The sequence below is a fragment of the Galeopterus variegatus genome, unplaced genomic scaffold, assembly GCF_000696425.1.
Source record: "Galeopterus variegatus unplaced genomic scaffold, G_variegatus-3.0.2 Scaffold4013, whole genome shotgun sequence".
NCBI classification, from domain to species: Eukaryota; Metazoa; Chordata; class Mammalia; order Dermoptera; family Cynocephalidae; genus Galeopterus; species Galeopterus variegatus.
This window is the reverse complement of record NW_007730124.1, coordinates 281,436-302,766: the sequence shown is the minus strand read 5'-3', so window position 1 is coordinate 302,766 and position 21,331 is coordinate 281,436. Positions and strand designations below refer to the sequence as shown.

Genomic DNA, 21,331 nt, shown 5'->3' with positions numbered 1-21,331 from the left:
AATAGCAACCCAGAAATTGCCTTTTCTAAAATCTGCTGTGAATATATGGAAAAATTTTAGAGTAATATTCATTCCAAATAAGGTAATTAATTGTAAAATTATCCTGTCTGATGTGTATTATGAATTTTTAAAGCTACCTTGCCTTCAGCCCAATTGACAGATTTCTATAATTTTCAGAGGATTTTAAAGCTACCTTGCCTTCAGCCCAATTGACAGATTTCTATAATTTTCAGAGGATATAACATATCCATAATATAATCAATTGTGGATTGTGGCATGTAACAGAGAGGGAATGCCTGCTATAGCCCTGTAGCTGTTTGGGGTGGTGTGCTGGCTCATTCATTAGAAGCTTAAACCCTCGGTTTTGATGATCTTGCAGGTAACACGCAATGTCATGACTGCAATTCTCAGTTTGCCTCCAGGAGACATCTACAACCTCTCAGTAACTGCTTGCACTGAAAGAGGAAGTAATACCTCTTTGCTCCACCTTGTCAAGCTAGGTAAGAAGAGAGCACAGGTATGGATATGAAAGTAATCATGCTCGGAGAACTGGTGTTTACATAGCTTGATTCCACATGTGCTAGTCAAGTCGATCAAATAATAACAGAAAAACAGCTCATTCTCTATTGTAAGTAAAAATAGACATTTATACTACTGAAAGAGTACATTCAACTTAGTATAAGTTTCTATGAGTGGAATGCACAAGGGTACTTCAAAAAGTTCGTGGAAAGATTCATAGTGTCTTGCGATGCTATTTCTTCCATGAACTTTTTGAGGTCTCATATATTGTGCTGGGAAACAGGAGTTCACCATTCTTAGTAAAGTTGGAGGAACCAAGTAGTCTTAGGATTTTAGAAACAGGACCTTAGAGATTATCTAATGCAATGTACACAACCCTATCAGACAACATTCCATTTTCATATAAATAATGCCCTCTTTAATATCTTAAACAGAAATTCACAGATAAAATAACCCATATACTGATTTTTTTAATTTGGCATAATTTCTTAACTCTAATATAAAATCAAAATAAAAGAAAAATAATTTGTAATAAAATATGAATTCCCTATGTATAGGTTCAGACACAGCTACTCTAAAAGATAAAATGAAATTGTCTGATGCCTACACATAATTAAAATGAATAAGTTTGGGTTTACAAGAAGTAAAAAGATGAATAGTCCTTCATACAAGAAATATAAAAATAAATGAAAGGGGCCGAGCCCGTGGCACACTCCGGAGAGTGCGGCGCTGGGAGCGCAGCAGCACTCCTGCCGCGGGTTCGGGTCCTATATAGGGATGACCAGTGTGCTCACAGCACTCACTGGCTGAGCGCGGTGCAGCCAGTCTCAAAAAGGACAAAAATAATAATAATAATAATAATAAAAATAAAAAAATAAAAAATAAATGAAAGAATGAACAAGTAAATATAAATTAATTAATTAATAGTAAATAATTGAGCAAGCATAGGTACAAATGGACCCTAGAATAAAAACTAGAGTTAGAATAAGCAATGAGACTAGACATAATGAGAGAAAGGAGAGAATAATCTCAATTAGAGATAACATGACAAAAAAATAATAGGCTGTGGATGAGGGAAAATGAGAAAAGTATGATATTCTTGCAAATGAGCTAGAACTTACTTTGTAGTGTAGTGTCAAAATTCTGTATGACATACAACTGAGAAGTGACACCGTGCAACAAAAATCACTTCTTCTGCATTCAAAACTCTACTATGTGTTGAAGTATACATTTAGTTTCTGATAACTAAGGGGAAACATGGAGACAGTATCCTTAAATCAGCACCAGGCAATGGAGGTGAACTGACAAAGTCGTATGGTAGACCTCTTGGGGCAGGATGAATAAAAGAGGGACAACCCCAAAATAAATGCATAATTTCAATATGTAATTTTCACAGCACAGATCTTCTATCATTTTCGTGTTTCAAAAATTAAAAATATATTGAATCGCAATAACAAAAATATTTTTCAAATAGTTAATGCAATTTACTGACATCGCTCATTCAGATGTCTGCTAGTGTATAATATGTGTCTGAATCTGTTCATGAGAATCTCAGATCATCTGTTATTATGTATGTTCACATGTGCAGCTGTAAGTAAAGACTGACCCAGGGGTCAGTTTTATTAGTAGCTTAAATACTATGAGTAGCCTTGTTGTCAGTGATGTATTTTTAGAAAACTCTTAGAAAATGAAAACAAAACAAAACACAATCTTTCCTCAGTTTACTCACTAATTGCATTTTTCTGTAACTCAATGCACAGGATACTGAGTCTTAAATCTTTTTTGTCTCATATTTTGGGAAAAACTAACTCTTGTGCTGAAACCCTTTAAAATTATATAGGTAGTTGGAAATAGGTAATGTATCGAATAGACACTATGAGAAGAAAAAGTAAATTATTGACTACCTTTTAAATAATACCTAATTCATTTAAATATCTCTCTTCATGACAACTTATTTTTTTTTCAAATCATATTTCCTTTATTAACCACTTTACTTCAAGTTTGGTTAGTGGAATCATAAGACTGTCTAGCCTAATGGTCTATGGAAAATGTTCTGGCTGAAAGATGTTGTCTTGTTATTGAGTCAAATAATTACATGCAAAGTAAACCCTGAATTAAATACAGAAATCTGTGAAACAATGATGTATTTCCGAAAAGGTGAAAAACAGGAGATTTGAGGTAGATGGTAACTCTAAGAAGAGTTACCCAAGTATTAAAATGGCACCCTGGAAATGGCTCACAGCAAAACCTAAGTTTTGATTAGTTTCATTATGCAGGTGAAACTACATCAGTAGAGAACAGGGGTGGCTGCACGGTTGGGCCGCATGGAGGCAATTCTCCCCTTTATGGATCCACAGAAGGAAGATGACTTTTGGTGCCATGTGGTTTGCCCTTATCCCCAGCAAGACGGTCTAATTCCCTCAACCCCATGTGAGCCTGGGAAAAGATAGTAAAAACATTTCCTTAAGAGGTAAAGACTATAAAGAAGCTATGAACTCATTCTGGAAAGATATGAAAATGTCATGGAATAAGAGCACACATGTTGATTTTAATAGCTTTTTGTCAGGTACACGTCACAGAAATGCACTCCCTTCCCCACAAAAAAAAAAAAAGGTCATGCAGAAAAATTAGATTTGTAATGGAAAAGTATACATCCAACATAGGCGAAAACGTGGTTTATATGTTTAAAAAATATGCAAAATAATTTCACTATGAAATACCTTGATTTCCATGATTTAGTACTTATTTGATATTAACCAGATCCAACTGCTCTGATAAATCGCTATTACATGTTTTAGAATATCTGTTTTTTTAATAAAAAGATCTATTGTTAAACCAGAACATAAAACCCGTATTTGTGCATCCGTGTGTAAGCTATCCTGCTTAGTATCACGGTGCCAAGACCCCAAAAGATCAATAAAATAATTTTTTAAAGACTCAAGTTACAGACTAACTAATAATATATTTTTCCTCAAGTTTTCCAAAAACTTAAAAGTACTCGTATTAATGCAATCTTGATTTTTAGTCAGTGGTTGGTTGTCAAACTTAAAAAGCAATATGTTTGCAAGGACCTTCACAATAATGGTCGTTAAATCTTGAGAAAAATCACTCTTACAATTGCACCATGGTATAGTTCAAGCAAACTGTAAATGACTCTAAACTTTATAATCATGCCCTTTGGTGTGCTTTAAGCTGACATACTGCCTTTGCAGTCTATACTTTGTACGACAGCAGGTAACTCTAGCACAGAAGAAGCTGTATAATGTGGAACAGGGGACGACTTCAGAGGCAGTATTCCATTTTTATTTATCCAGACTGTTGCTTTCAGTCCCGCATTGGGGACTCTTCATATGTCGTTTGTGATGTGTCACCAACTATCACACAGTCCCCAGACTGCACTCCCGGTATGTCACAGCAGTAGTGGAATACTGGAAGGCACTGGCTTCTCCTCTTTCTGCTTTTCTCCTACAACAACAGCACCAAAATAGGACCAACAGGCACAGGCCTCGGTCTTCTCCCTCTGGGTCTGTCTGTCACCATCCATTAATAAAAGCAGGAGGACCTCCTTTCGCAGTTCAGTGAGCATGGTTTTGACATCTTCGGCTAGTGTCATATGCTGTAAACGTGCGGATTTCCACAGGAAAAAATAACATTCTTCAGCCAATTTCCTATTGGCTGCGCCACCTTTTGTTTGCTTGATTGCTTCCTCCCCGTGGGAAGTCCTTAGATCAGAAATGCACGTGTTGTAAGGATGGAAGCGTTCTTTGCTGAGTTTAACTTGAACTTTACCAGAGATGATTTCAGCCTCTTCTTTATGATGGTATTTGGGTCGTAAGAGCTTTATCGCCTCTGACTGCCTCTGCTGCTCGCCGCAGCCGTAGAGCGTGTTGTCCAGGTGGAAGAAAACGGCCTGCGGGGGACTCGGCCCCACAGCGCCCGCCACCTGCACCTCGTCACCTGGCCCAGCCGCCCGCGCAGGCGTGAGGTGGGCAGGCGGGACTACACGACAACTTCTAAATTATTTTACTTAATTTCTTGGGAAAAACTTCCAATACCATGACATGGTAAAGTACTTGTCATTCATATTGATGGTGGATTTATTTGGGTACTACATTTGAGAGCCATGGGGGACATGGGACACGGGACAATTTGTTTTTTGGCATGCTCTTCATCCTTGCAGGACAGCTAGGATTTCTGAGTCCTGCCCGCAGAAGTCCTGTTAATTCCTTCCCTCTGCTCTGGCTACTAAAGACATTCCTGCAAATTTCCAAACTCCCTCAAGGGGGCATCACTGCTCCTGGTGAGCATCGAGGATAGAGTTCAGTCTTTCGTGCAGGGAAGGCAATCTGCTCTTCTTAGCAATCTATACTTCAATTCTAGAAATGTGGAGAGCAGTAACTTCCAACGTTTCATGATGTTTCTATTAAGAAAAAAATTGTCTGCCTATCAATTCCAATCATAGCGTCTTATTTTGTCCTCTGTATATGTAAAGATTAGCCCCAAACTCACTTCCAGGTAGCTGGAATTACTTGAAGATTATGCCCATGTTCCCCGTGTCTTTCTTTTCCCACACTTTCCTGTTACAGGGACTGTGTTTCTAAGGTCCTGGCTGCTTTCTCCAATTCATTTTGTTTTTCAGCCTCTCTTAGAATGCAGGTTCAGAAGTGGTCTTACCAAAGTAGCATTCAGTGGACCTAGTCCCACACTTTCCTGTTACAGGGACTGTGTTTCTAAGGTCCTGGCTGCTTTCTCCAATTCATTTTGTTTTACAGCCTCTCTTAGAATGCAGGTTCAGAAGTGGTCTTACCAAAGTAGCATTCAGTGGACCTAGTGCATGCTTCACTGTCATTTTAATGTCTTCTTATGATCTACGGAGCCTCAGGAATACGGATTACAGTCACGAACTGGCATAATTACATCTACATAGGAGTATAAGTAAAAGCCATAATAGTTTTCCAAACTTATCATGAGGTTTAGAGCCTCCATGTCTCCCTTATAAAAGACAGGACTATCTAAACCAGCTTAGAAAATCCCTTTAAACTTTTCAAGAAGGAAAAGCAAGTTCCCATGGAAATTATTTCTAGTAAATATAACCCTTAGAATCAATAAGCTTTTCCTTATTGATATCTATGTCAGGTAGAATATTGTCTCTATCTTGTTCCTCCTTAAAACAAGACAATCTGTATGTAATGTGCCTATCTTTTTGTCTGAAGTTAAATAACCTTACTTTTAAAAGTAAGGTTACTAAATTGTTACCAGATTAGGTTCTTGGGTCCCAAAGTCATAGAAATGAACAATGCACCCAGCAGTAAAGCAAACAATGCTTTATTTAAAAAGGAGATAGACTTATGCATAAGGAGGGGTAGCTACAGGAAAGCTAGTCCCCAGAAGGGAGCTGTTCAGGGTCCTTCACAGGGAAAGGGGTTAAGGGGTGCAGGCCAGTGGCATCATTCCACACCTCTGGATGTGGTCCGTTCTGTTCTTCCTAGTTGCATCATGGGCACATGCTCAGGTAGGGCTTGGTCCTTGCACCTGCTCAGTAGGTCCAAGGTGGTGGTGGTGTTCATGGTCATCGCCCCAGGAGGATCAATGTGGTGGTTACCTTGAAGCTTTGTGCACATATGGGAACTCCTAAAGGGGTCTTAAGTTTAATCTGTAACTTAATTTTTACAATTATGGGAAACAAGCCTTGGGGAAGGGGTTTTGCAATTCAGCGAATCTCTCTTCCCTTCTTATTTCAGTTTATTTTATCAGGGCCATTAAGCCCAACCAGTCTCTTTCAGCTACTTTTATCAGGGCAGGCCATGGAGTAATCATGTGCCACGGGGGTCTCATGACTGAGGAGTGGAAAAGTAACAAAATGTCCTCTGTACAGAAAATGGAGTCAGTTTGTTTCACAGGCCTCGCCCTATCCTGTCTCAAAATAACCTTTATTGTTTTGTTAAAAAGTCTATTTTCTATTCTACTAATATTATTGTGTTTTATAAGCTCTTTCAATTTTCAATAACACAATCCCTTGCCACCTGTAACTTCTCAATAAATACTGTTGAATTGAACTGAAATTGCAGACCTAAAGTTGAAAATAGAATTCCAGTTAATATTTAACCAAAACAAGTTTCACTGTTCAGAGAAGTGAGATATTTTGCTTTAGCAATAACTGAAGTACAGCTATTTTTTATTTCATAAAACTTTCATCCTAGTCGTTTTATGTTTCTTCACAGCATTCTTTTTGGTATACATAGAAAAGTCATGTTAATTCTCCTTTAGAGAAAAATACAACTCTAGGGCCGGCCCGGTGGCGCACTCGGTAGAGTGCGGCGCTTGGGAGCGTGGCGGCGCTCCTGCCGAGGGTTCGGATCCCATATAGAGACCGGTCCGCTCACTGGTTGAGTGCGGTGCGGGCACGGCACCGAGGGTTGCGATCCCATTACTGGTCACGAAAAAAGACAAAAAAGGAAAAAAAAAAAAAAAGAAAAATACAGCTCTGGCACACAGATTTTTCAGGGTTTGTTCAAATCAGAATGCCATTGTTAGAGCTAGGACCATACAACTCTGGCACACAGATTTTTCAGGGTTTGTTCAAATCAGAATGCCATTGTTAGAGCTAGGACCAAAACCGGTGGGCTAACCTGCAGTTCAATTTTTTTGTGTCAGAAGCCTCTTTGGAATGGCTCTCTACCTGGTATCATGGAGGGCAAAATCTACCTCTTTGGAAAGAAACCAAACTACTACTGAGTCCAGTATAATATAAATTAATCCAAGATGACACGTGCAAGGGTAGAGAGCCCTCAAAACAGTTGCCAAGAATTTTCAACTATTATGTCATCAATAAACGTGCACAAGAAGACATACACCAATAGCAGCTGTTTGCAGGGTGCTGAGACAAGCATCCTGTTAGGAATGCTAAGATGCCAGCAGTGTCATGCCCTCTGGCAGTCACTACACATGTCAATCAAATCTGCACCTAAGGCTTGTCATGTTACAATTACTCATCGGTCTGCAGGAGACTGTCTCTTCAACCACTAACCTGTCACATCTTCTACTCCTGGTGAATCTACTGGGAACTCTGGACCTACATTAGGAGGATTTGATGTCTACATCAGAGAATCAGTTTTCCAACATTAAAAAAAAAAAAGGAAAACGGGCCGGCCTGGTGGCGCACTGGATAGTGTGCTGCTTGGGAAGCGCAGCAGCGCTCCCGCCCGAGGGTTCAGATCCCACATACAGACTGGTTCCCGCTCACTGACTGAGCGAGGCGCGGGGGCAACACCAAGGGTTGCAATCCCGTTGCCGGTCCCTGGTCCGGTACGGGGGCAACACTGAGGGTTGCGATCCGTTGCCGGACACGGAAAAAGACAAAAGACAAAAAAAAAAAAAAAAAAAGGAAAAGTAAAAATAATGAGATGTGTTAGACATATCGCAGATAGCTATGTGGTAATAGAATATCCATTCATTAATTAATTTAACAAATATATACTGAGAACCTTCTAAGCACTGCTCTGATGCCAGACGACTGATACTGATGAACGCAAAGGGCTACTTTCATTTTCTGCTCACAAGGTCTAATTGATCTAATGAAGGGGGAGATAGTAACAAATGCTTCACAGAGTGTTGAAAAAGGGTGTGCTGCAGTGACTACGTGATCAAAGCACTCTTTGAGGAGGTTGAGGTCTAAATAACAAGAAAGGATCAGCTATGAAAAAGTGGAGAAAGAGGGTGCTGGGCAGAGGGAATTAGGCAGCCCAGATTATATATGCCTTTTAAGGCATGGTGTTGGGATTTTATTTTTAGAGCAATGAGAAGCTATTTAGAAAATTTTAAATAAATACTCTGATTTATATTTTAAACAATCCCTCTGGTTGCTCAAGGGAGAAAGGATTGTTGGGTCAACAATGAAAGTAGGGGACCACTTAAGGGGCCCTTTGTCCTAGCTTTAAAAACAGCATTCTAATTCAAATAAGTTACAGGAGAATGATGGTAACTTTGACTAAAGTGGTTGTAGTGGAGATGAAGAGAGGTGAAAAAAACTCAGGAGCTGTTTTGGAGGGTGTGTCCACAGGACTTTCTGATGAAGGAGAAATAGGAAATGAGAGAAAAGAAAATTAAGAATGACCCTTAGGCTTTGCTCTTGAGCAACTAGGGTGGACGGTGGTGCAATTCACTGAAACTGAAAAGACTAGGAAAACTGTAGGAGGAGTAAATTGGGGGCAAAGGAAGAATCAAGGATTCTTCCTTGAACATAAAAAAAAATTCAGATGCCTATAGGACATCCAAGTGCAGATATCAAGTAAAGAAATCATTGATATATGTGTCTGAAGATTAGGGAGAATTCTGAGCTGAAAATATAAATTTGGGAGTGTCTGGTTGAGATCACCAAGTAGGAAGTAGACCCAGAGAAGGGAAGAGAAGCTCTGGATCTGGCCTAGAAGAACCTCCTGAGCATTTAGAGACGGAGCAGAGGTGGAGGAGTCAGCAAGAGGGATGGGAAAGAAAAGCCAAGAGGTAAGAGAAAACCAAAAAACAGAATTTGTGCATCACTATTGTCAAACTTCTTCTTTGCCCTGACCACAGACTTGCTCAGGCAATTCAAGATAAAGAATCACATAACCTTAGTGCTAGGACAGGGTTTGGAGATAATTTAGTGCAAAATCCTCATTAGAACAGGCTGGAGCCTGGAGAAATTTGATTCACATTACACATTGTTGGGCCTGGGGCTGGAAACAGTGATTCAGGTCTTTTTATCCATCTGCTGCTTACATTTTCCTGGATTGGAGATGTTATCTTTTTTCCTACAAACTTTATTTTTTGTTAACACATTTAACAGGTCAGGGAGGAGCCTCGCACACACTCTTGTGGCTTTATGTTCCTTTTTTGAAATTTGGGTATTAAGGTCATTGGCTTGGTTTTCTCAAACTCATTTGTAAGGGCCATGGGAGAAATTCCATTTCAAACCCCTGAAGGTTCACTGAAATCAACTGAGAAACAGATTAATAGGAAAAAGAGGCATAACAGATTTTAATATGCATAGCATGGGGGAATTTTTGCCCAATTACCCACTAGGTACAGATGCTTATAGACCCATCTTCTTAGGGAAAGGGGAGATGGAATGTAGGAGTAAATGATTCTTAGGGGGGTTCAATGGTCTTGGAGACATACAGCGGCCTGGGACAAAGTTTGCTCAGCCTGCAGAGCAGAAAATGACTGGTAAATGATTCTCTTCAAAATACGGAATGGGACCCAACTAGAAGCCAAGGGTCTGTGACAAAAGTCTCTCCAGCATGTTGACAGAATTCAGTCTTTCTTCCTGTGATATGAATTAACTTAATGAAAACTCAGGGAAAAAAGCAGAGCTACTAATTGTTGTCTTCTTTAGCAGGTCCAGAAATTAGGCAGATAAGGAGACAGTTTCATCTGTGCTTTGGAGAGAAAAAGAGGACTGAGAGGCTGGAAGGTTGGGGGAGAGGGGTTAGGTTAGAGAGACCTTGAGGCTACTTCTTTATTCCAACTTGTCAAAGCACCATATTTTGGGAGTAATGGCCTCTAAGCCTCAATACAGTCATGAAAGCTTTTACACAGATTAGCAATCTTTCAAACGTAGTTTGGCTATGGGACAAGAAAGAATCAACACTTTGAGATACTAAGAATTCAGATGACACTTGACGCATTTTCTCTGTCTCTCTCCCCAATATATATAATATATTATATATATCCACATATATACGTATATACAAGGGTACTTCAAAAAGTTTGTGGAAAAATAGAATTGAAAGGTAATGCAAATATTTCAATGAACTTTTTGAAGGCCTCTCATATATGAATATAGATACAGATATATAGATATATATTTGCAAGCTGCTAGTCAGCTAGAAAGAAATTTTAAAATATTTAAGGTCCTATACCTTTTTTCAAAATTTATTCGTTCATTCAGTCAACCAATACTTATTTAGCATTTACTATGTGCCACACACTATTCCAGGTTCTGAGGATACAGAAATGAACAAAACTGATGAAAATGTCTGTCCTTATTCTAGTGGAGAAAAGAGAGGATAAATGTAAATATGAGGATGTTAAGTGGTAATAAGTGTAACAGAGAGAAATAAAGCAGGAAAGGAGGGCAGGAAGTGTGGGGTAGGGTGCAGTTCTCGTTGGGGGTAGAGCAAGCATCACGTGAAGGCGGTGCTTGTGTCAAAACCTGAAGGAGGTGGGGGAGTGAGTCAAGGGGACAATCGGAAGGAGATTTTGCAGGCAGAGGGAACCACAGGTGCAAGGCTCCTGCAGCAGCAGTGTGCCTGACAAGTGTAAAGAAGAGCCGGGAAGATGGAGGGGAAAGAATAAAGGGGAGAGAAGTAGGTCCCAGGGCAGAGAGGAACCAAGTGAAGAGATGGCCCAGGGTCATTGAAAAGACATTTCCACTAAGTGAGAAGATACTCCATTGGATGGCTTAAGCAGAAGCGTCACACGACCTGACATGTTTCACGTGATCAGTCTGGTGAGGAGAGTTTGTTCAGGGGCGAGGGTAAAAGCAGGCGACCAGTTAAGTAAGATGACCATACATCCCAGTTGCCATAGACAATACCAGTTAACACCCATTGTAGATCAGTTAAAAGGTAGTAATCCTCTTTAGCAATCCTTTTCTTCCTACAATGCATTGCATTTTTGACACTTTTGATAAATTACATGGTCACCTTAAAGTTAGGAGCCAATTGAGTCAATCCAGATAAGAGATTATATTTGCTTAGATCAGGCTGGTAGCTGTGCAGGTGACAAACAGTAGTCAGATTCAAAATCTATTTTGAAGGTGGAGCTGAGCAACTCTGCTGATGGACTTAGATGTTGACTATGAGTGAACGAAAGAAGCTTAGGGAGACACCAAGATTTGGGGCCTGTATTTGTCCGTTTCTGTTACTTATAACAAAATACCTAGAACTGAGTAATTTATAAGAAAATGAAATTTATTGCTTACAGTTTCAGAGGCTGGGAAATCCAAAGTCCAGGAAACACATGTGGTGAGGATCTTCGTTGGTGGTGGCTTTACAGCAATGCAGGGGTCTCACATGCACTGAGCAGGGGAGCGAGAGAGACAGCTCCTCATACACTCTTCTTTTAGAGCCCTCAGAACCATGCCCACGACCACCAATACACCATCAAATAGACCAATCCATTCACTATGGCATGTTCTTCACAATCTAATCACCACTTCAAGCCCCACCTTTCAATTATCACAAGAGGATTTCTCACCCTCCACCATAACAGCAGGGATAAAGCTTTAATGACTTTGGGCGGCCATTCAATCCAGTGCAGGGCCTGAGCCATTGGAAGGACAGAGATGCTACTTACTGAATTTGGGAATATAATGGGAAAGACTGGTTTGGAGGCCAGATCAGAAGTTCAGGTTTGGAAGTGTCACACATATTAAACATGAAAGAAGAGATACTGAGTAGGTGGTTGGATAAAGGAGCTTGGATTCAATGGAGACTTCAGGACTGGAAATATAAATTTGGGGGTAGTCAGGAAACAGACTCAATGAGGTTATCAAAGAATGGATAAAGAAAAGATAGTGCTGTCCATGGACTAAGCCCTGGGCCACTCCAAGAAGTGGAGGTGGTGAAGAGAAGCCAGCAAAACAGACTGAGAAGGAGCTGCCAGCAGAGGAAGGAGGAGCCAAGTGCAGAAAGGGCTCCAGTGAGGAAAGAGTGATCACCTTGTCACAAACCTGCAGACGAGTCAGGTAAGATGAGGAATGAGCACTGACCACCGAGCTTAGCAACCTGGAAGTCAACAGTGGTTCTGAGAGGAGGTATTTGGGTGGAGTGGTGAGGGGAAAAATCTAATTAAAAGGAGTTCAAAGAGAATGAAAGGAGGAAAAACTCGATAGCTGGAGTAACAAAACTTTTGAGGAGTTTTATTGTAAAGAGGAGGAGAATAAATGAGCAGGAGCTGAAGGATAAAAAGATCAAAGAGTTTTGCTTTTTTTTTCTTTGAGCTTTTCTGTAGGCTAATCAGAAAGCCTATAGACAGAGCAGGGGAAATTGCTGATACGGGATATCGAGGTGGGACTCGGAGTTATGGATTGGACCAGGAGAGATGGGACCCAGGAAGCCAGGGGAGGGGTGCGGTCTGGGTGAACCTTCAGTCAAATGATGAGAGGCAGAGTCTGTGGGCACCGAGGGGGTGGTGAGGAGGGTGAAAGTGATGATGGCAGCTTGTGCAAGCTTCTTCTTCTTTTTTTTTTTTTTTTTTCCTTTTTTTTTGTCTTTTTTCGTGACCGGCAACGGATCACAACCTTCAGTGTCGCGCCCGCACCGGACCGGGACCGGCAACAGGATCGCAACCCTTGGTGTTGCGCCCGCACCTTGCTCAGCCAGTGAGCGGCCGGTCTGTATGTGGGATCCGAACCCTTGGCGGGAGCGCCACTGCGCTCCCAAGCGGTGCACTGTAGCAGTGCGCCACCAGGCCGGCCCTGTGCAAGCTTCTTCTGACTGACGTCTTTAAAGATAAACACATACATGTTCCTTAGGTTTGTAGGGGATCATAATTACCATGCTACTCTCCCTGTCCAGACCTGCACGGCCAGCAGCCCCACACAAGTATTGTTTTCTGGTTTCAGTGCCAGCCATGTCACTGTCCCATGGCACCACACCTGGGCCTGAGACTAACCAATACCTCTCCTCAATATAAGTCTGCCCATTTCTCACCGTAGTCTTCTGAGTTTCCCTGCAGTTTGCCAACCACCCAGAGCCATGCCACAAAACTTTAGCACCTCATTAAAGGCATTTCTCCTGCCCAGCATAAAGTGACTGCATGCTTTATACTTTATTCTCTTTGATATATTGGAAGAATCTGGATGATGGACTCACAGGGCAATGACTGTAAAGTCTGGCACTAATTTAAACACACAAGCAAGAGCCCACTCCAGAAAAGTTGGTCTTCTGGACAAAGGAACTTTTCAGGAGGCCTTGCCATCCCCAGTTATATGGAAATAAATGGAAACACCCACATTTTTAGAGAGGAAGCCAGGTATAGTAGGAAGGTCCCTTAATTAGGGGTTCAGAGGTCTGTATCCAGTTCTTGCTCTCATAGACAAATTGTGCTCCCTTAGAAAAGTGACTCAGGCCCTCTGGACTTCAGATGCCTATCTATAAAATGAGGGTCTGGATTAGATTATCTTTTATGTTCCTTCATGTTTTAGAATTTAGTTCATACTTGAGTTCAGAGTAAAGGCAACCAACAAGGTTAACAATGCAATGAAATTGGTGATCTTTCTCTAAAAATGTTATAATATATGACCCTAACCAAATAGAAATGCTAAGCAAAAACTCGTATTCCTGTAACCATTACAAAGGAGGAAAGTAGGTATTTTGTTTTGAAACTAAGTAATGTTAAATGTTAAAGACCATCCTTGCTTATGAAGAGGATATAGAAAATTGCTGTCAGTGAGACTAAAGATTGAAAATAGATTTTTGTCATGTCTATCATGGATTAAGATGATTTTTACAATGCTTTTCTACTAAATTTCCTTTATTACCAATGCCATACATTTGTAAAACAACTCTCCAAGCTTAGAGATAGAAAATACAAACAGTGAAAGTAGCTGGCCCTTGCGGATGTAATATTGGCCTCATAAACATCATTCTATAGGCAGCTGAATTAATAGGTCACATTAAAACAAGAAACAATACAAGAACTATCAGGAAAAAAATGGATTTTAGACAATAAACACATTACATTCTGCTCCAAGGTTAAATATTACACCTGACTATTCCCTTTGTGATTCTGAAGGAAAAGGAGAGATTTGCTGCCAGGGCACAGAATGAGAGTCAGACACTAGCTCATACTTCACTGAAGGTCACCTTCACTCCCCGGAGATCCGAGGCAACAGCTTGAGCCTCTCATAATCCAATCTAAATTGAATGGTAGAGCTAGCGTTACAGCCCTCCACTCTGCCCATGTTCCGTGCATTGTACTTGATTTTCTTATAAAATTAGATTGGATTCCCAACCCAACTCTGGAGAGGCATTGAAGGGGAGAGAGGAGAAGGAAAGGGGGACGGCCGACTAGTTGAGCAGAACACCAGCAGTGTTAGAGAGATTTTACAGAGTGTTTAAAAGCAAATCCCTTGTTTTGTAAAAATAGTGTATCTAACCCTTTTACCCAGAGACATAGGTACTCACATCAAATGTCATGGACTCTAAAATTATTTTTATTTTTTTTTAAGTAACAAAGTGCACTTTTAATTGATCTGTGATTAAAAAAAAAAAAAAAACTACTCAGGCAAGGCCAGCCCCTAATCTGTCAGAGCCCTATCCTGAACAGCCTGGAGGAACTAGGTTAACTGGTTATTTTCACTATTTTGCATCATCCACAGTATTAGGAAAGACAAGGCATATGTCAGTTTAGGTTAAATAAATGCATGGCTGCCAACAAAATCCCATCTCTCCTATTCCATATATTTTTAGCTCTTTCACTTTGTTGACATGAGTTTGCACAGCATCTTTCTTGGAGGTCCCTTTCAGCTCATTCCAGGCATCCCACCTGGCCTTGCCTTACTGGCGTTGGCCACAGTCGCTTGTTTGTAGTGGCCGCAGATGAACAGCATCTCATCATCCCATGGCTTGGTCTTTAGGTGCTTAACGTCCTCGGCTGCTTTCTCAAACTCAGCCCGAGACATGCTGGTGGGGTTGCAAGGATGTGTAGGAGCAGGAAGCAATCCGAAATTATTCTTTAAAGGAAGGAAATTTGTCATTTGAGAGCATGAGAACATTGACAATGTTAAGATTTAAAATGTCATTTAGAGAGATAAAAAGCTTTAACCAGGAGATGTTCTATAACTAATGTCCACATGACTCTTTATATTATATGAAGTGTTTTTAAATGCATCTGAAGCTCATTTATTCTTCACATTACTGAGGTCTCCCTGTCTCTCTCCCCGCTTCATGAGCTAGACCGTATTTGATATTTTGAATAGTAAGACACTATATTAGTTTGCTGGGACTGCCATAACACAATACCACATAGGATAACGTAAACAACTGAAATTTACTTTCTTCAGTTCTGGAGGCTAGAAGCCTAAGAGCAAGGTATCAGTGGAACTGGATTCTCCCTGGATTACAGATGACTGTCTTCTACCTGTGTCCTCACATGGTCTTTTCTCTGTGTGTGTGCATCCCTGGTGTCTCTTCGTGTGTCCCATTTCATGCCAGATGTTCTCTTCTTATAAGAGTACCAGATTAGATTATGACCCATCCTAATAGCCTCATTTTAATTTAATCACCTCTCAGATGGCTCTATCTTGAAATACAGTCACATTCCAAGGTATTAGAGGTTACGGCTTCAATGCATGAGTTTGGGAGGACACAATTCATTCAATAACAGAGAGAGAGACCAAACAAATGCTTTTGCATGTCATTGTATCCCCTATCATATGCAATTACTAAACAATATTTAGCCATTACCCACTTTTAGTCCTGTGCCTGAGGATGGGAAACATGAATCACAAAGATCCTAAACAGTCCTCAAGCGAGTGATTTGCGTATGCCACTCACTGACCCACAGAGCTGATATGCATGTAGCTCTCAGAAGAGAGTGAAGTGATGATGGGTGCAGTGAACTTGGAATAATCTGTTGTCCCCATATTTCACCTGAAAAGAAAAATTTTTTAAAAAGAAAGGAAAAATTTGTTACCTGGTTGTTAAAAGTCCCAGATCTTTTGGAGATTTTCCTGAGAATCCTGCTTATCACCTTGATCCCCATTCTCAGCCAAAACAAAAACCCCCACTCTACCTTCCATGTCGTATTCCTCAGACCACTCAGAACTCTTACTATAATTCACAACAGTTCTTTACTCTGCTACCGAAATCTGAAGATTTTATCAGCATGATCACCATTGAAAGGGCAGAGAGCATCAAAATTCAACCCCAGTATGTCTGTCTTGACTGATGCTTGAATCCCAACTCTTCTGGTTGATGAATCTTGACTCATGTTTTAAATCAGTCAATAAAAAAAGATTTATTGAGTACCAATAGGTGGCTAGTTCAAGGTGAAGACAAAGTAATTTATAACACATGGTCCCTATTCTTAAAGAATGTAATAGGATCTAGAGGAATTGGGACTTTACTCCCATAGATCAAATAGGAAGTAGTGAAGGGCAATAGATCAGAGAAGGGATAGACCATCGAGAACACTGTGAGAGACTGGCTTCAGCAGGGCAGCACATCTGTGTGGTAGAGACGGTGTGAAGCTAGAGAGGCAGCATGTAGCCAAGTTAAGTAGATCTTCAAAACTTGCCATACTTGATACAATAGACAATGCACAGATAGGATTTAACATGAGCAAAGTGGCCTTTCAAGATGATTTAAGCCATCATTGACAAAATGAAGAAAGAATCAAAAAGAGCCAGGGAATAAGGGGTAAGGGACTTTTGTAATGATCTGTGAATGTGAAAACAAAAGTCTGGACATGCAATATAATAAAAAAAATAGATGAAAGGAAAAGATGACAAAAATTTTTAAAAGGCATGCTATCTGAGACTGAGAAGTAGGAGGAGAGCCTCAAAATTGTTGTCTGAGACAATTGAAAGAATGGTGGTGCTCATGAGAGAAGCAGTGGTCGGGAAGCAGAATTGATTTGTGAGAAGAGGAGAATGCCAGGTTCAGTTTTGACCATACGGAGTTGTGACCATATGGACCGTATTGAGGTAATGGTGAGATTCAGGTAGGCACATACGATGGGTGATTGAAAATGCGGGTGTAAATGCTCAGATCCAGAGATTAGGATTTGGGCAGTGCTCATACTGGATAGCTAAATTGACTTTATCTGCCCACCAAGAGGAAAAACGTAGGTGTCCTAGGGATTCTGATTCTGATGTAGGAGAATACTCTGAGGAGCAATTCTGTAGTGTGTATTTTCTTTTTTTTTTTTTTTGTCTTTTTCCGTGTCCGGCAACGGATCACAACCCTCAGTGTTACCCCCGTACCGGACCGGGACCGGCAACGGGATCGCAGCCCTCGGTGTTGCTCCCGCGCCTCGCTCAGCCAGCGAGCGGGAACCGGTCTGTATGTGGGATCCGAACCCTCCGCAGGAGCGCCGCTGCGCTTCCCAAGTGGCGCACTACAGCAGTGCGCCACCGGGCTGGCCCTGTAGTGTGTATTTTCAAAAGAGAAAAAGCCCAGGCTCATCCTAACAAATCATCCATCTCTGCCCCAAGCAACTCACACTTGCTTCGAAAGATCCAAGTGCTACACAAGTCAGAGTGACTGGGAGACTTGTTCTCTGACTCCTAATCCTGTTAGTAATGACAGTTATGAAGGATGTGAAAAGTGGAAATTGACCTCTGTGTTTCATCAGAAGAAGAGAAGTGAGACAACGCAGTGTCTGGAGGGGTGGACAATTCATTGCAAATGGAAAAGGGGTTCTGACATCTACAGTGACTTTTGCTTGCCCAAGACTAACTCATCCCCTTCCTCCTTCAGCTCTCCTGCCTAGCTTTGTCAAGTCGCCTCTGGAAAGAAACATGCTTCCTTTTAGTTGCACACAGTTTATCTGTGATAAATCAGGTCAAGAATGATTTTGACATACTTCTTGGTTGTGGACAGAGCCACGATCATGACATCCTAGAAAAAAGGTTCAAACCTTCCCACACAAAGACATATACCTGTCAAAGTGGTGAAATGGCCTACAGGACATTTCTAAGCACTGCTGAAAGCCAGGAGCCAGAGACCAGACTTGGGAGAGGGGGGCAGATAGTGAAAAGAAATCCAAGTAACAAGCAGAGAGAGATCTGTACCAGTGGGGAGTTGTCTGATGGGGATGTGCAGGTGGGCAGAGTACGCTGTTCTGTGAACTTGGCAGCAAGAGAAGAATGTCAAGGAGGTCTGACAGCAGGGGACAGGGATCACAGCTTAAGACCTTGACTTCAGGCATAGCATTTTGCATCCTGAAGAAACTAGAGGGAAAGGCAACATCCAAAGGACAGGGTCACAGGCAGAAATCCAGGAAAGATTCAGGAATGGTGGAACGAGACAGCAGACCACTTACTAGAAGTGGGGAGCAGGCAGAGGTTTGAGCTCAAGCCAACAAAACCACTAAAAATGAGTATGAAGGGGCATGGACAGTGTGGCTTCCTTGACTAATGGATCAATTTATTGATAAAGATAAAATGTCTCAGATTAAGAACTCATCTCTGACATGTTGTTGGTCATTCACTCCCCTTTTATCAACACTTTTCTTAAAAAATCATATTATTCATTTAGCCTTATCACTCTTAATTGTGGCTAGATTTTCAGGAACCTGTTCCTCTTGCCAAATTATTCCAAATAGTTTTTGAGAACAGCAAAACAGGTTCTTGGCTAAGTACCAAACTGAATTTCTCCATGAGAGAAGAGCACACGACTCAGCCTTTGTAAAGTACAAAATTTTGTTTCTCATCCAGAAGGTTCAGTATTCATGGGGCAATTCTAATTCCAGTTGCAGATGACACAAAAACTATTAATAGATTATGTCCATAGTAAAGCTGAAGCAGAAAGCAGAAGTGTTCCAAAAAGGGAACTATAAAATGGAATGGGTAGAAAAAGGCAAATACCCTGCCTTCCAACTTAGATGATTATGAAAAAACATATTTCAAAAGCAATATAAAGTCTTTGTGGTGCCATTTAACTCCTTGTATTTGTATATTTTGGATACTTTACCAGCTTACTAGTGAAAGAAGACAGAAACATTAAATTAAATTAAATTTTAAAAAACTTTTTCCTTGCTCAGAACCAGCTCCTCCCAAGTCACTCTTTGCAGTGAACAAAACTCAGACTTCAGTGACTTTGCTGTGGGTGGAAGAAGGAGTGGCTGATTTCTTTGAAGTCTTCTGTCAGCAAGTTGGCTCCAGTCGGGAAACCAAACTCCAGGTACTGTACATTTTGATTTTCTTTTTCTGAGTTATTTTGATTAAGGCTAATTATCTGAGTAAAATAAAAATCTTCTATTTCTTTGAACTGAAGAAAAAGAAAACTTTCCATTTACTCTTTTGGGTTTCAGTGATAGAAATTAACAGTATGCTAAGAAGCCAAAAAGATGCTATGAAAACTTTTATCTTTGTATTGATCTTTTGTTCCTAATCCTTTGCCACTCCAGGGCATAGGAAGGAATAAAGGAAGTGGTTCATTTTTCCTATTGGCCATTAAATTAATCAAGCCTGCCATATATAATATATGCCATATATGAACAGCCTGCCATATAAAATATAATTTAACTAATATAAACCAATTGCCAGTTATTTGAAAAGCATGGTATAAAATACAAATGGTAGAATTATTTGCCTTCAAAAAATTTTTATGTGGTTGTGAATATTACATAAGTATACAAGTAAGTAAAATATGTAAAAATACATAAGAATTTGTAAGCAAAAGTGTTAGAAGAGAGATCCATACTACTAAGAGAATTTAAAAGAAATGTGCATATCCAGTTAGTAAAAAGGACAACTTTGCTGGAAAATGGAGGCTGAGGGAAAGTTAAGCTAAAGGTTTAGAATCCCAAATGACAGATCTGATAAACACTGAGTTTTTCCCCAGGTCACAATGAATAGAAGGAGAGAGATGAACCAGCAGCTCTAGGGATAGCAAAGCCACAGGAAAAAATTTTTTATAGCTGGAGGTGGAAGGAAAAGGGGAGGTCTGTAAAGGACCTTTCATAATACAGTCTATGACTAATACTCTGAACATGAATGATTGATGCTTTTTAAATAATGAAGTTCATGAGATTAAGAAGGAGGAAGGATTGCTGGGAGTACAAATCTTTTCATACTAAGTATACATTATACTATGATAATTTGCTTTGATTCCTTTCCCCTTTCTGATATTCCCTTCTACAAACTTATCTCTTTTTGATCTGTACTAAACAGCTGAATCTTTTCTCTATTCTAAGAATCCTTCTTGAAAGTAACTGCCCTGCCAGTAATGGATTTTCTTCTCTGTAACCATGGCAATGCCTTCCTTTAAGAACATAATAGTTAGTCAACTACTTACTACAACTGAGTCCCGTGAGCAAAAGTCTTTCTTTCCTTAGAATCATTCTTTCATAGGGCCAGCCTGGTGGTGCACTGCTACAGTGTGCCGCTTGGGAGCGTGGTGGTGCTCCCACCGAGGGTTCGGATCCCACATACAGACCGGTTCCCGCTCACTGGCTGAGTGAGGTGCGGGCGCAGCACCGAGGGTTGCGATCCCGTTGCCGGTCCCCGTCCGGTACGGGCGCGACACTGAGGGTTGCGATCCGTTGCCGGACACGAAAAAAGACAAAAAGGAAAAAAAAAAGAATCATTCTTTCATAGAACAGTCAGAGATAGGAGTGGAAAGTAAGTGCTAAGAGCTCTCATCTCTTAGGCAGAGGTGTTTCCGAATCTTGTTTTTAAAAAGATTACTATGCTGGCTCATCTTTTTATATTGTATGGTAGTACTTATCACTGGTCTGGCCATTGGTCCACCAAATTAGCAACTTGTTCTACTCAAGAACAGGTTAATATTAAGTGTTTCTGAGCACACATCACCATGCCTTTGATGCTATATAAAAGCTGAGAATTCAGACAAAGTGTCTTTAATACATAAAGAACTACTCCAAGTCAAAAGGATAAAGACTAACAACTCAAAACAAAATATTTCATAGAAAAACAAATACAAAAGGTTCTTGAACATATGATAAATTGATGAAACTCACTTGTGGTAAAAAGAAATGCAAAATAAAACTACAAGAAACAGTTTTCACTAATAATATTAGAATATCTCAGTTTGCAAATATACTGTGTTGGAAAGAATGTCCGGACACAGGCATTGTT

The 21,331-nt window shown here is 40.4% G+C and overlaps 1 protein-coding gene and 2 pseudogenes across 1 annotated transcript in view; 1 reads left to right on the top strand and 2 right to left on the bottom strand.

Moving 5' to 3' along the window:
• Positions 1 to 21,331, top strand: part of PTPRO (protein tyrosine phosphatase, receptor type, O) — a gene marked incomplete at its 5' end in the record, with an annotated part of 159,856 nt that overhangs the window by 70,799 nt on the left and 67,726 nt on the right. The window contains 2 exons of the mRNA XM_008586534.1: positions 380 to 500; positions 19,273 to 19,412. Coding sequence (XP_008584756.1) covers positions 380 to 500; positions 19,273 to 19,412 — 261 coding nt within the window. The remainder of the gene's footprint in view (positions 1 to 379; positions 501 to 19,272; positions 19,413 to 21,331) is intronic.
• LOC103602109 lies at positions 3,707 to 6,092 on the bottom strand (annotated as a pseudogene).
• Positions 14,913 to 15,187, bottom strand: LOC103602108 (annotated as a pseudogene).